Genomic DNA, 14,980 nt, shown 5'->3' with positions numbered 1-14,980 from the left:
TCTCCCGCTCTCTCCCCCCCCCGCCTCGGACGCGCTTCCTGTGGGCGGAGCCTTCAGGGGCGGGGGAGGAGCCGAGGAAGGAGGCGGTGCCGCTGCCGCTCCTCCCGAAGATTCCCCCCGACCCGTTAATCGGGCGGAGCGCAGTGCGCGTGCGCCGTGGTGGTCGGTGGGAGGGGGCGGGCTGCTGCTTGGCGTTGGCTGGGTCGAGTCGCCATGGGCAACTGCCACACGGTGGGGCCCAACGAGGCCCTCGTCGTGTCAGGTAAGGAGACCAAGGGGGGGAGCGTGAGGGGGGGCTTGTTTTCCTCAAGGGGGGGAGGGACGCTGAGGCCCCCCCTCCCTCCGCAGCTCGTCGTCTGCCTCGCAGGTCTGCCTCGCCCTCTTCTTCCTCCTTCCTGCTGTTCTCCTTCCTCCTTCCCTCCCGGGGGGGGTCTTCCTCCTTGAATTGGGTGAGGCTTGGGGGGGGGCTTTATCCCTCCCCTCTGTGGGGACACATGTAGGACACACACACACACACACACGTGTATGCCTGCATGCACACAGCGCTCTCTGACACGGGAGCGGACAGGTACGCAGAGATTTCTCTTGCACAAGCACACACGCGCATCCATCCCAGGCACACGGAGATCTCCCTGTTACACAAACGGCACATCATGTACAAATGCGCAGGTGTCTCTCGCACAGAGAGGGCACGCGCACGTAAATTTTTCCCACGCCTGCACACGGATGGGTAGACGGCACACACGGATCTCTCGCGCCAACAGCACAGCACGCGTTTACACAGAGATTTCTCTTATGCACCCACCTACAGAACACACGCAGAGATTGCTTATGCAAACAACATAGCGCCCATCCACACAGAGCTCTCTCTTAACGCCTGCACACACATTGCAAACACATCTTTCTTACAGACACACACTGATATCTTTCTTACACGTACTTCACACGTTCACAGATATATATATCATGCACCTATAGGTATATAACATCTCTCCTGTGCACATTTATTTATATCATATATATTCTATGTAAGCAGCCACAGAAAGTGTGCTATTCACGTATACAAATATATTTCTCTCTTGTACACCCCTCCACATAAATATATACTCATGTACATAAACACAAAAGTATGCAGAAATCTCTTTTAACACAGGGAGACACCATTTGTGGCATTTATATACCGCTTAATATGGAGGAGAAGAAAAACAACCCACAACCTACACAGAAGTCTTGTTTGTGGCACCTTAAAGACCAGCAACTCTTACTATGGCATAAGATTATTTGTTGGTTTTGCTGCAACAAAAATGAACACAGCCTGTGTCTCTGGAAAACATGCACACATATTTTCCCTGCCACTTAGTCTCTGTCTTAAAAAAAGTGTACAGTTCTTTAGAAATTTGAAATTAGCCTTAATATTAATAATATCACACACACAACCCACCTTGTACAGCACGGAGCTCCCCATAAGGCCTTGGGTTTTTGTTTATGAATAATAATCACAACAGTGACACAATGTGTCCCACCGGGTCTGTAGCGCTTGGACTGAGCATTAGCTGGTTTGCATTCAGTTAAGCTCCCATCCGCTCCGGACACAAACTGCAAAATTAGTTAGAGATCCATTTCTCAGTGATTTGAACTTCTCTTAAGAAAATGGTGCTGAATGCTTCCTGTTTTCATCTGAGGCTTATTAAAGTGGGCAGGTGCTTTTGCTTGATGGGAAACAGTTGTATGAAAATGCAACTTAGATTGATTGTATTTGTGCATCTCCTGAAATGTTTTCTTCCTGCTTCATGAGGATCCTGCAACCCACTTATCATTTTCCAGCACCGCGGTTTGGTATGATATTACAGTTAATAGGATGGGGGTGCCTCTGAATGTGTTCTCTGCCAGGTATCTGAGCTTTACAGGAACATACTTCCAAGGGAAAATACGTGATTTGTAGCCCAGTAAGTTATTTTCAGGAAAAAGAAGGTGTGAGCTGCTGTGATTACAATTGGAAGAGGCCAGTTCAGCTCGTAAAAGCGGTCAGGGTGTGTGTGTTGGTGGTGGGAGCCTCCACCTCCCTTGAGAGCCTCCATTCTCCCTTTTATTACTGTCTCAGTGTAGCCAAAGCTACTGCAGTAGATGGAAAATCATTCTGGGGAAAACATAGCGCTCTTAATAACCACCACACCCTCCTGCTTTTTTCTGTTTGGGAAGGAAATGGCCTCGAGTGGTCTGGAAAGAAAATATGGAATATAACATGAACATGGGCAGAGTGTGTCTTCCATGAACCTTGGCTGTGCAGGTTAATCCTGTTACAGACACGGAATCACAGAATTGTAGAGGTGGAAGGGACCCCGAGGGTCATCTAGTCCAACCCCTTGCAATGCAGGAATCATCAGAGCTAAAGAATCCCTGGCAGGTGGCCATCCAACCTCTGCAGATGAGGATCTGCCTACTGAGTCAAGCCACTAATCCTCTGCCTAGTGTTGTCTACTCTGACTGGCAGCAGCTCTTCCAGGGTCTTGGGCAACTGCGGATCTTCCACTCTCTCTGCTCCCTGGTATGTTTTTAACAGGAGAATCAGGGGATTGAACCCGGGACCTTCTCCAGGCAAAGCAGGTGCTCTGCTGCTGAGCTACTGTCCTTCCTTGCCTGCTTGGAAGTTCTTATAGGCAGGGAGAACCCCACCCCTGCCTAGACTTCGGACGGGAACAGAGTGGGATGGAAATACACCAGCATTAGTTTTTAGCATTTTATATACCATGTTCCAGAGCACTCAAACCACGTGTTGTATGTAGTCCTTGTAATCCTCCCAACAGTTCTGTAATGTAGAGCAGTACAATTCTCCCAAATTGTAGACGTGGGGACTGAGAGTTGAGTAGATGCTCTGTGAGTTCATGACCCAGAGGCTTCCCTCATTTCACATATTTCCGTAGAACATCAACTTCCCACTAGTAGCCTCTTTCACATGGAAAATAAAACCTTAGGCTGTACAAATACCTGTTTAATTTGATGCTTTATAATTGCACTCCTCTTAAACTTCATTACACCTGAAGGAGCGTCTCCACCCCCATCATTCAGCCTGGACATTGAGGTCCAACTCCAAGGGCCTTCTAACGGTTCCCTCACTGCAAGAAGTGAAGTTGCAGGGAACCAGGCAGAGGGGCTTCTCGGTGGTGGCATCTACCCTGTGGAATGCCCTCCCATCAAATGCAGAGGAGCTAAAGAACTACACAACTTTTAGAAGACATCTGAAGGCAGCCCTGTATCAGGAAGTTTTCAATGTTTGACATTTTGTTATCTTTTTATATGTGCTGGAAGCTGACCAGGTTGGTTGGGAAACCCAGCTATAATAATAATAATAATAATTTATTATATGTACCCCGCCCATCTGGCTGGGTTTCCCCAGCCACTCTGGGCGGCTTCCATAGAAACCAAAAATACAGTAAAATATCACAGATTAAAAACTTCCCTGAACAGGGCTGCCTTAAGATGTCTTCTAAATGTCAGGTAGTTATTTATCGCTTTGACATCTGATGGGAGGGCGTTCCACAGGGCGGGCGCCACTACCGAGAAGGCCCTCTGCCTGGTTCCCTGTAGCTTTGCTTCTCGCAATGAGGGAACCGCCAGAAGGCCCTCGGCGCTGGACCTCAGCGTCCGGGCAGAACGATGGGGGTGGAGACGCTCCTTCAGGTATACTGGGCCGAGGCCGTTTAGGGCTTTAAAGGTCAACACCAACACTTTGAATTGTGCTCGGAAACGTACTGGGAGCCAATGTAGGTCTTTCAAGACCGGTGTTATGTGGTCTCGGCGGCCGCCCCCAGTCACCAGTCTAGCTGTCGCATTCTGGATTAGTTGTAGTTTCTGGGTCACCTTCAAAGGTAGCCCCACGCAGAGCACGTTGCAGTAGTCCAAGTGGGAGATAACTAGAGCATGCACCACTCTGGTGAGACAGTCCGCGGGCAGGTAGGGTCTCAGCCTGTGTACCAGGTGGAGTTGGTAGACAGCTGCCCTGGATACAGAATTGATCTGCGCCTCCATGGACAGCTGTGAGTCCAAAATTACTCCCAGGCTGCGCACCTGATCCTTCAGGGGCACAGTTACCCTATTCAGGACCCGGGAGTCCTCCACACCAGCCCGCCCCCTGTCCCCCAAAAACAATATTTCTGTCTTGTCAGGATTCAACTTCAATCCATTAGCCGCCATCCATCCTCCAACCGCCTCCAGGCACTCACACAGGACCTTCACCGCCTTCACTGGTTCTGATTTGAAAGAGAGGTAGAGCTGGGTATCATCTGCATATTGATGGACACCCAGTCCAAACCCCCTGATGATCTCTCCCAGCGGCTTCATATAGATGTTAAAAAGCATGGGGGAGAGGACAGAACCCTGAGGCACCCCACAAGTGAGGGCCCAGGGGTCTGAACACTCATCCCCCACCACCACTTTCTGAACACGGCCCAGGAGGGAGGAGCGAAACCACTGTATAACAGTGCCCCCAGCTCCCAGCCCCTCTAGACGGTCCAGAAGGATGTTATGGTCGATGGTGTCAAAGGCCGCTGAGAGATCCAGCAGAACCAGGAAACAACTAGATAATAAAACAGCTAGATAATAAAATTAGTATTTGTTTAAATTATTGTTATTAGCTGGTATTTTCCAACATAGGAGTAACAAGGCTGACCCCAATAATCTTGTGTGAATTTGTACAGGCCTACCAGCATACATTTGCGTTGTCTGCATGCTCAAGAGGCATGATCAGTCCTGGATTTTCCCCTCTTGCTCCCCCAGTCTTGTGGCAGGCAGGCAGGCAGGCTGTGTTCGCAAGTTGTGTTGCCAGCCTGCCCTCGATAGGAAAAAAGGGTGGTCCAAGGGTCTATGGTGTTACTGGACAGCATTTCCCATCTGCTTTCTGGGCACTTTTTGAAATGGGAAGCATTCTTAGCACTGCAGGGTTGGTCCGTGTCCAGCAGCAGATGAATGCAGGCTGTGTTCCTGTGCGTGTCAGGAGGCCTGGAGCCTTGCGAGCACAAGACTTAATCAAATCGAACCCCCCGAACCTTCTTCCAGTGCCAGAGTCATCCCACCCTGCCCTCTCTCTGCAATGAGGACATGAAGTAATCAACATGCCTCTGGTTTGAGTAACCACATCCTGGCCCTCCATATCTTGGATAAGGCCCCATGACTCCGCTACGGGAGTCCTGTGACTTCTGGCCAGGGCTGGGCCCCAGCCCCTCTTCCTCAAGAAATCCAATGGTATAACCAATGAATATAAAAAACTCACACCTAACTAGCAAGTGGCACCAGGAGAACTGTTACCAGGGAAAGATTTCTGGAGGATTTTTGCTTGTTTAAATCCTACCCCAAAGCATCATAATCAGGGTGAGAGTTGCATTCACCCAGTGCTGACAAGGTACTAACTAACCTATTAGGATGGAATAATTGCTTCCTTCCGTGACAGGGAATGGCTTCCCCAGCAAGTTTTTGTGGCAGGCTGGACTAGGTTTAAACTGAGGCCCCCTTACCAATCGGCAGCCCACCTGTGGCATGAAGTCTTGCAGTGGAGTGTGTGTGTGTGTTTGTGTCCAGCATTTTCCGATGTTTGCAGGGAATGTCAAGCCCCGAGACAAGTCCACGATAACCTGGCAGCTGGACTGTTCGTGCTGCCTTGTTCTATTTTAACTCCCAAGCAAACAATCTGTGTTTGCTTTGCTGCTTTTGTTGAGGTGTGGGTTGTGCCTCTGCTGGTGGCTTAGGGGACTGTTTGCCAAAATTGCTGGCTAGCCCTTAAACTGGCACACCAGCCTGCAGTTGCCCAGAGACGCAGCATGAGCACTGCCTGTCTTTATTTCTCGTGTCTAAATGAGATTAGGTGGATGAACCCGTGACCCACTTTGCGTCTGTGCAGGCAGCCTGTTGCAAAATTTCCCGTTAGCTTGTAAGGAAGGACAGGCCGTTGTGCAACAGCCTTTCTCTGGAGAGAGGTGGGCTCCTTTCCAACAGCTGCTATCTTTTCGGGAATCAGGATTCCTTTTGCCAAGACTTAGCAGCAGAGAGGGAGGAGCAGCCTCTGTTTTCCTCTGCTTCCCTTCTCCCTGTCCAAACCCTTGTTTGGGAGAGCTCTCTAGGCGGGGGGGGGGGGGGGGCTTCCTCTCCAAGCCGTGCTCTGCTTCCTTTACATGTCAAGCTGCATGTAATTAGGAGATGTAGTATTTTCAACCCAGGAGGTGAAACCCTTGCTGCTGCATCAAGCGAGTATGCTTTGTTCTTTCCAGCAGCTGTTCAGGTACCTCTGGAAGATCACAAGCGGGTCACCCCCCCCCTTGTGTAGTCCCAGATTCCACCACTGTGCCAATTTAGTACGAATAGGTTTACAACTAAGCCTTTACTGTCACCCTGTTTGAGAAGAGTTTTCAAAGTTGCATTTAGTAATACAGTGGTACCTCGGGTTACATACGCTTCAGGTTACAGACTCCGCTAACCCAGAAATAGTACCTCGGGTTAAGAACTTTGCTTCAGGATGAGAACAGAAATCGTGCGGTGGTGGCGCAGCAGCTGGAGGCCCCATTAGCTAAAGTGGTGCTTCAGGTTAAGAACAGTTTCAGGTTAAGAACAGACCTCCAGAACAAATTAAGTACTTAACCCAAGGTACCACTGTAAGGCCTAGGGCTGGGCGATACCTGACCAGCTAAACATTGCAATACTGTATACTAGATATATCACAAAGTATAAATATGTATATATATTAGTACAGTTTTGTAATACAGGAAAATGGGTACAAATACCTATAAAGTGGATAAGGGAAACAGAGAGTTAAATACATTTCAAAACAAAACAATACAAAAGAGAAGGATATAAGAAGGACCCCATAAGCTTGTAATAAAGAAAAATGTACATGGTCTCAAGCGTTTCATCGTATGTGAAAGTCACAGTCGCAATCATAGTTCTCCTGTGAATATTCACAGATTTAAAGGTATATTTTTTTTAAAAAAAATCCAGAATGTCTTTCCATAAGGAAGTTAGTTGACATTCTGTGAATGTGGACCTTGCTGTGCTTGTGTGTGACTCTATAAAAAACAAACAGAGAGTGAGCTGCAAAGTCCTTTTAAATTTATACAAATAGTAGTAGAGAAAGAGAGAAAAAGAGAGAGAGAGCCTCATCAGTGCTCCAAAATGGCAAAGGAACTGGGATGATCTGCTCATGGTGGTCCCCAGGGGAGGGTTCCTGAGCTCTGGGCACAGAACTGCACCTAATATTTCAGGTTAAAACTGTGGAGTGGAAGGAAAGGAGGACCTTTTTCTTCCTCCCTGCTTCCAGCTACTCCCTGAAGACTGGAGATGAGACCCTCTTAAGAATATTATGGGGTGGGCAGGGGAAGGACTAGACCATGTGAAAAATGAACAAAATATTTTAGCTGCAGTTCATTCATTTTCAGCGTTGTATTCTTGTTATTGAAAAGTACACCTCATAGAATCATAGAATCATAGAGTTGGAAGAGACCACAAGGGCCATCGAGTCCAACCCCCTGCCAAGCAGGAAACACCATCAGAGCACTCCTGACATATGGTTGTCAAGCCTCTGCTTAAAGACCTCCAAAGAAGGAGACTCCACCACACTCCTTGGCAGCAAATTCCACTGTCGAACAGCTCTTACTGTCAGGAAGTTCTTCCTAATGTTTAGGTGGAATCTTCTTGCTTGTAGTTTGGATCCATTGCTCCGTGTCCGCTTCTCTGGAGCAGCAGAAAACAACCTTTCTCCCTCCTCTATGTGACATCCTTTTCTATATTTGAACATGGCTATCATATCACCCCTTAACCTCCTCTTCTCCAGGCTAAACATGCCCAGCTCCCTTAGCCGTTCCTCATAAGGCATCGTTTCCAGGCCTTTGACCATTTTGGTTGCCCTCCTCTGGACACGTTCCAGTTTGTCAGTGTCCTTCTTGAACTGTGGTGCCCAGAACTGGACACAGTACTCCAGGTGAGGTCTGACCAGAGCAGAATACAGTGGCACTATTACTTCCCTTGATCTAGATGCTATACTCCTATTGATGAGGCCCAGAATTGCGTTGGCTTTTTTAGCTGCCGCGTCACACTGTTGGCTCATGTCAAGTTTGTGGTCAACCAAGACTCCTAGATCCTTTTCACATGTACTGCTCTCAAGCCAGGTGTCACCCATCTTGTATTGTGCCTCTCATTTTTTTTGCCCAAGTGCAATACTTTACATTTCTCCCTGTTAAAATTCATCTTGTTTGTTTTTGCCCAGTTCTCTAATCTGTCAAGGTTGTTTTGAAGTGTGATCCTGTCCTCTGGGGTGTTAGCCACCCCTCCCAGTTTGGTGTCATCTGCAAATTTGATCAGGATGCCCTTGAGTCCATCATCCAAGTCGTTGATAAAGATGTTGAATAAGACCGGGCCCAAGACAGAACCCTGTGGCACCCCACTAGTCACTCTTCTCCAGGATGAAGAGGAACCATTGATGAGCACCCTTTGGGTTCGGTCAGTCAGCCAGTTACAAATCCACTGAGTGGTAGCATAGTCAAGACCACATTTTACCAGCTTCTTTACAAGAGTATCATGGGGCACCTTGTCAAATGCCTTGCTGAAATCAAGGTAGGCTACATCCATTGCGTTGCCTTCATCTACCAGGCTTGTAATTCTGTCAAAAAACGAGATCAGGTTAGTCTGACATGACTTATTTTTCAGAAATCCATGCTGACTATTGGTGATCACAGCATTCCTTTCTAGGTGCTCACAGACTGTTTGCTAATGTTTAGGTGGAACCTAGACGTTCCGTTGTTGCGCCCATAACCTCAGTTTAAGGTGCCATTTAACCCCTAGCTTTCATATCTCTGTCTCTAACGTTGTTGTCTCCCAGGATCTCGCCTGCTGGCTGCACTTTTCCTTCCATCTGAGCAAATCTGATTACACAGCCAGCAGGGACCTCCCTGAGGCACAATGAGGAAAACAGCAGCGGGTGTGGCTGGCCGGCCTTTCTCAGTGCCAGTCCTCCTTTCCTCTCCACCTCCCTCCCCTCCCCAAAATAGCATCATCATTTGCTACTACACCCCCCTACACCCCCCAGCAAGATTTTCTGCTTTGGGGTGGAAGAATAACCATTCCACCTGAATTCTGGCTGCTTTCGCCTTCTGAACTAGCCCCCACCCCTGCTTCTGAGATGAAGTTCTTGCCTGCAGGGCTGCATTTGGCAATGGTGGGGGGTTTTTTGCAAGTGAATGAACAGCCAAGGGGAGCTACAGAGTCGTGGGTGCTGAAGGAAAGTGGCTGGTTAATGAGCAACAGAGGAAACTGCCCTCTCTTGAGTCAGACCTTTGGTCCACCTACCTCAGTGTTGTCTACACTGGCTGGCAGCAGTGGCTCTCCAGGGTTTCGGGCAGGGTCCATTCCCAACCCTGCCTGGAGATGTCACCGGGGATTGAACTTTGGAGCTTCTGCAGGTGATCTGCCGCTGAGCTGCACAAGCCATTCCCCTAAAGTAAGACTCCAGTCCTCATGTTTCTGTGTAACCCTTGAGCTAGGCCACGCGTCCCTCTCGCTCACTATAGCCTACACTGACTAGCAGCCGCTCTCCAGGGTTTCAGACATGGGGTCTCCTTCCTTGAGATGCCACTGGCACCTCTCTCATGCACCGCAGGTGCCCTGCCACTGACATCTTGGAGGCCCAGTGGAGTTTTCAGCTTTTTCTCAGGGATTTGGAAAGTTTTAGGTCCCCTTTACTGGACCCTGCAGTCCCTGAGAGCGGGCAGGCTTGCTGTGAAACCACTGGTTCTTCCAGGCCCCTTCTGTTGCCACGGTGGGTTATTGGCATTCAGACTCTTAAAGCACCCAGGTGCCTCCCCATCTCCCACAGGTGCTTCTGGGCTGAATCCTCCAGGATAATTCTGAGCTCCCTGTTGAGGGGTGTGTTAATTCCAAACAGCTCTGAAGGGACAGGGTGTTCACTGTTTGCCATTGGTTTCCTTGCTTGTTCTGAAGATATTTTATTTCGGTTTTCCTCTGAGAGACGACTGCAATCAATCTGAACGATTGGGCAGAATTGATTCACAAAGGCGTTCAAGGAGTTGGAGATTTGACGGAAGTGCAGGAGTGGAAAGGCGGGGGGGGATACAATATTCGTTTTACAATCAAACGATCTAATAAAAGCTCCTTCTGGGCCGGGTAGGGACCAGAATGCTTCCTTCCTCCTCTGCTTCCTAAATCTTCCTGAGCTGTGGGGGGCCGTCTGCTGAGGGCGGTGTGCTGCAAAACACAGTTGGCAGAGCCCTGAGGTTGAGAAAGTCACAGGCGTGGGTCACGCGCAGAGGAATGGGAACTGGCCCAGTTCCCTGCCTGCCTGCCTGCCTGCCAGAGGAGGAGGAGGAGAGCTTCTGAATGGCTGTGCACCAATTCGGTCATAGGTGATCTCTTGGCTCCCTCTCCTGATTTAATCTTTCCTGCACAGCTGCAGCAGGAAATTGCACTGGGCCTGGGTGGGAGTGTGTGTGATAGAGGGGGGAGTGTCCTATGGTGCCAGCCCCCACCTGCTCCTGTTTCCTATCCATTAAGCTGCATATGGCTATTTCTGAAGTTCTGAGAACTTGCTTTTTAATTAATTTATTTTTTTTTAAAGTGGAAAGCAAGTTTCTCCTATGGCTGCCGAGACAATGAGAAAATTAAGGGTAGTTGCAGGCAGTTGTGCACCCCCCAACAGAGAAGTTTAAAGTTAAAAAAAAGAAAGAAATTTGTCTGGATGACTTGACTGTGAGAAACTCTTGCTGCACCATTTTCTAAGTGGTCACACACCGACTGCTTAATTATCTGTGCCCCAGAGGCGCCTGGAGGCCAGCCTTTACAACTGGGATGGCTCCTCTCTCTGGATGATGGAGACAACAGTTGCCCCCCTCCAATCTACAGGGATAATTCCCCAAGAATTCTCAAATATTATAGAAAGAGGCTCTGAGATTATACCTGCCCGCTCCTTAAGTATCATTAGGTGCAGCTCATCAGGCCCTGGAGATTTGAATTCATTTAAAGTAGCTTTACTACCCTCACTACCTATTTTCCTATCGTGGGCTGCAGCTCCCTCCTTCCATTGTTTATTCTGTTATCCCCAGATTGGGCACTGCTTTCCTTTTGGGTGTAGACAGAGGCAAAGTAGGTGTTGACCTGTTCCACCTTCACCCAATAGCTTTTTTCCATCTTCTGCATGCAGAGGAGCTACCGCTTGCCTGCTGTTCCTCTTGCTTCAGACATAGCTAATGAAACCTTTCGTTATTATTTTCAACCTCTCTTGCAAGCCTGAGCTCATTCTGAGCTTTGGCTGCCTGACCTTCTCCCTGCAACTGTTGGCTACTCATGTATACTCTTCCTTTGCCATTATATTTTATTGAATTATGCCCAGCAGAGAGGAAGTAGATAGAGAAGAGCTTTTCTCCCTTATAAGACTGGAACTTGTGGGCATCCCATGAAGCTGAATGTTGAAAGATTCAGGACAGAGAAAAGAAAGGGCTTCAAACAGCACGTAGTTCAACTGTGAAAAACAATGTTTGCCACAAACTTGGATGACTTTAAAAGGTGGTTGGACAGATCCATGGGGGAGAGGGCTAGATGGCTATTAGCCTGAGTGCCCTGTCTCCACAACTGGAAACTGCAATGCTTCTGAATATCAGTTGCTGGAAACTGCAGGAGGGGAGAGAACTCTGGTGCTCGTGTCATAGAATCATAGAGTTGGAAGGAACACCAGAGGTCATCTAGTCCAACCCCCTGCAATGCAGGAATCATAGCTAAAGCATCCTTGATAGATGACCCTCCAACCTGTGTTCAAAAACCTCCAGTGAAGGAGAGTCCACCACCTTCCATGGACCAATTGGACTGGCTTCCAAAAAGGCGGCTTCCCATTTTCCTAATTAAAACCACTCCTTTATTTATGATCATGAGGACTAGAATCTTAGAACAGCAAGGGAGAGGGCTCTGGTGTGCTCAAGTCCTGCTTGCGGACTTCCCACCGGGGCATCTCTTTGGACCACTGTGAGGACAGGATCCTGGTCTAGTGGGTCCATTGGCCTGATCTCTCAAGCTCTCCTTACACCCTTTTCGATTTACAAAGAGAGAGATGCTTACAATCTGGAAATGCAGGCAGATGGAAGGGAACAGAAATGGAGGCAGGGTTTAAACAGGCGAGCGGGTGTGCAGCAGTTTGACATATCCGGGCTCTGTTGTCATCATATTGGTCATACCATTGCCTTTAGCTTTTCACTACTTTGCTGATTGCCCTGGAAATGCCTCTCCTTTGGAACGGTGGCCATCCTTAATAGACGAAATAAAGCGCCCGTTCCCAACCGCTCTCTCTGCTTCCTCTGCAGGTGGTTGCTGCGGTTCGGACGAGAAGCAGTATGTCTACGGGGGCTGGGCCTGGGCCTGGTGGTGCATCTCTGACACGCAGAGGTAAGGAGGGGAGCACCCTCATCGCTGGGGGAGGGGGGCAGGCGGCTTTGTGTCAAGGCCCAGCTAGATGTGACTGTGCTGCTTTCCCACATGCTCCTGTATCAAGTGGCTCCTCGTGACTCCCGAAGACCCCCATCTTCCGAGGGCTCCCCTCCCTCTAAGTTGAGTTGCTGCAAGGCGAAGGGCGAGGTAGCGTCCCTTTGGTTAAAGCTGGCCGGGCGACAGGGTGATACCATTTGGGGAAGGCCCATAGCTCAGCGGTAGAGCATACACTTTGCAGACAGCGGGTCCCAGGTTCAGTTCTGGGGAACTCCAGGTAGGAATGGGACAGATGCTCTGCCTGAATCCTTGAAGAGTCTACCGGTCAGTGTAGACAATCTTGAACTAGATGGACCAGTCATCTCACTCAGTGTAAGGAGTCTTCCTGCATATCGTTCTCCACCGCAGGGGGAACGAACGCCGTTCTCCCTTCCAATGCCCTTCTGTCACTTCCGTGCTTCTGAATACCAGCTGCAGGAAACAGCAGGAGGAGAGAGTGTTCTTGCACCCGGAGTTCTGCTTGTGGGTTTCCTACTGGAATTGGTTGGCCCCTGTGAGAACAGGATGCTGCTCTAGATGGGCCATGGGCCTGATCCCGCAGGGCTCTTCTTATGTTATTATGCTCATCTGCTGCCTGAAGCAGCCCCTTCTCTCTTCCCAACAAGGAATGGTGAAAAGCCTCTGGAGCAACTGATTTCAGGCAGAGAGGTTCAGAACCTTTATGCAAACACTTTTTGCTGTTAAACTAATAGCCCCCTTCCAAAAAAAACCCTCCTTTAACTGTGAAAGGGACAGCATTGTGACAGATGGTCTGTTGCCTCTGGTCAACGGTGCCTTTACTCACACATCTTCCCTGGTTCAGGGGCACTTTGGTCTTAATGATAAAAGTAATGAATGGGAGACATCATATCTATTTTGGGAACATGTATAGGGACATACGATCTCCAAACTCAGCCAGAAAGGATTTATTTCATACACACTGAGGCCTGCAACCCCCAGAACTTTTCCCCAGCAATCCACTCCATTATGGTAGTTGTGGGGCATTTTGTTAATATTTTAAAGCTGCCACATTTGAGGCACATTCACCCTGCAGCAGATCTGAGCGCTGATTTGCTGTCATGGTTCCTTTCCTTCTCCCTCCACCTCCCTATAATCCAGGAAATTGATTTGTCAGGTAGTTCGTATCACAGAGCTGCCGTTTCTTGGATCCATTTCCTTTGGACCATTTTGGCAAAAAAAGAAAACTGTCCTTGAGACCAGCTTAAATTTGTAACCTTGACATGATTCAAATGCCCCCCAAACCACAGGCTTGGACACACTAGTGTTGTTCAAGGCCCATGTAGTGATGTTAAACTCTCGGGAATAATCTTTTGGAGAATATTCTTGATTAATGAGAATATTAGAGAAGACTCATTTAAAATAGGAGAATATTCATTTTAATGCATTGAAAATGATATAATTTTAATGATTGAAAATGGTATAATTAGCTAATATAGTTGATAAACAAAACTATATGCATACATATAAAAAGAATCCATTAACATTAAATGTATTATTATATGATAATATATTTCAGTATGTCAGTCTCTGGTAAGTGGCACCTTGTACCATTGAATGGCACTGCAAAAACTTTATTTATTTACTGGCACTAAATAAAAATATAGAAATGTCAACTGTTTAAATCAAGCCCACCTCACATAATTTTAAGTGTATAAAGGTACTTCAAGTGTATAAAGCATTAAAGATACTTTCTGTTAAAAAAAGAAAAACAAAACAAAACACTGTATGGCCAAGGGCATAGAATTGCTAAGAATAAGGTCACACCAAAATAGAAAAAAGGTTATTACATATAGTTGAAATACATACAAATTCAAATGTTCATCAAATTAAATGAATAGCATTTTTAAAATTAAAAAAACCCTGTTTTCTGTAGTTCACATTTCAGAACTGCCAATGGTGAATGACAGTAATGTAACTGGATCAAAAAAAAAATATCATCATTCATTACTTACACTGGCAATGTCACAGCTTGACTTATAATTTACTAGATTTTTTAAAAGTGGGTTGTAAAACTGGTTCTGACATTAGAATTTACAGTGTGGAGAATATTCTCCGGAGATTTTCTAGCAGAGAATTTTCTCATTTTCAATAATATTTGTGGGGGTGCAACAGAAAAATAGCAGCCTTGCATGTTTATTAGCCTTGCGCACATAACATCATGTTGCATATACACGTGTAGCACACGGGTGGAAACAGCTAGGGTTTGCATATCTAATAATAACTATTCTCTACCAGGACATAACTCCAGACAGCATGACAGCCACGTAGGCTTTGTGGTTAAGCAGCTCGACACTGACCCGGGCGGGTGGGGAAACAAGTCAACAGATGTTTCCTCTTGCACAATCTTGCACAAGGCTGCTATTTTCTATTGCACCCCCACAAATATTCTCACCTCACCTTACTAGGCCCGTGCAGAACTTGCCATGAGAAACAGCATTACGTAGGTAACAACTAGAGC

General features: G+C 47.6%; 1 protein-coding gene across 3 annotated transcripts in view; it reads left to right on the top strand.

The window, feature by feature from the left end:
• Positions 1 to 112: 112 nt before the first annotated feature.
• The window catches only part of FLOT2 (flotillin 2), a 31,176-nt gene continuing 16,308 nt past the window's right edge, over positions 113 to 14,980 (top strand). For 2 of the 3 annotated variants that reach the window (XM_080983132.1, XM_080983131.1), the window contains exons 1-2: positions 113 to 262; positions 12,342 to 12,423. In XM_080983132.1, the coding sequence (XP_080839258.1) occupies positions 214 to 262; positions 12,342 to 12,423 (131 nt within the window). In that variant the 5' untranslated portion in view covers positions 113 to 213. The remainder of the gene's footprint in view (positions 263 to 12,341; positions 12,424 to 14,980) is intronic. The other variant, XM_080983130.1, reaches the window with a different exon arrangement.

Source organism: Podarcis pityusensis, assembly GCF_964106645.2.
Source record: "Podarcis pityusensis genome assembly, chromosome: 15".
NCBI lineage: Eukaryota > Metazoa > Chordata > Lepidosauria > Squamata > Lacertidae > Podarcis > Podarcis pityusensis.
Note: the sequence above shows the minus strand (reverse complement) of the source record. Positions and strands in the feature narration are given on the sequence as shown.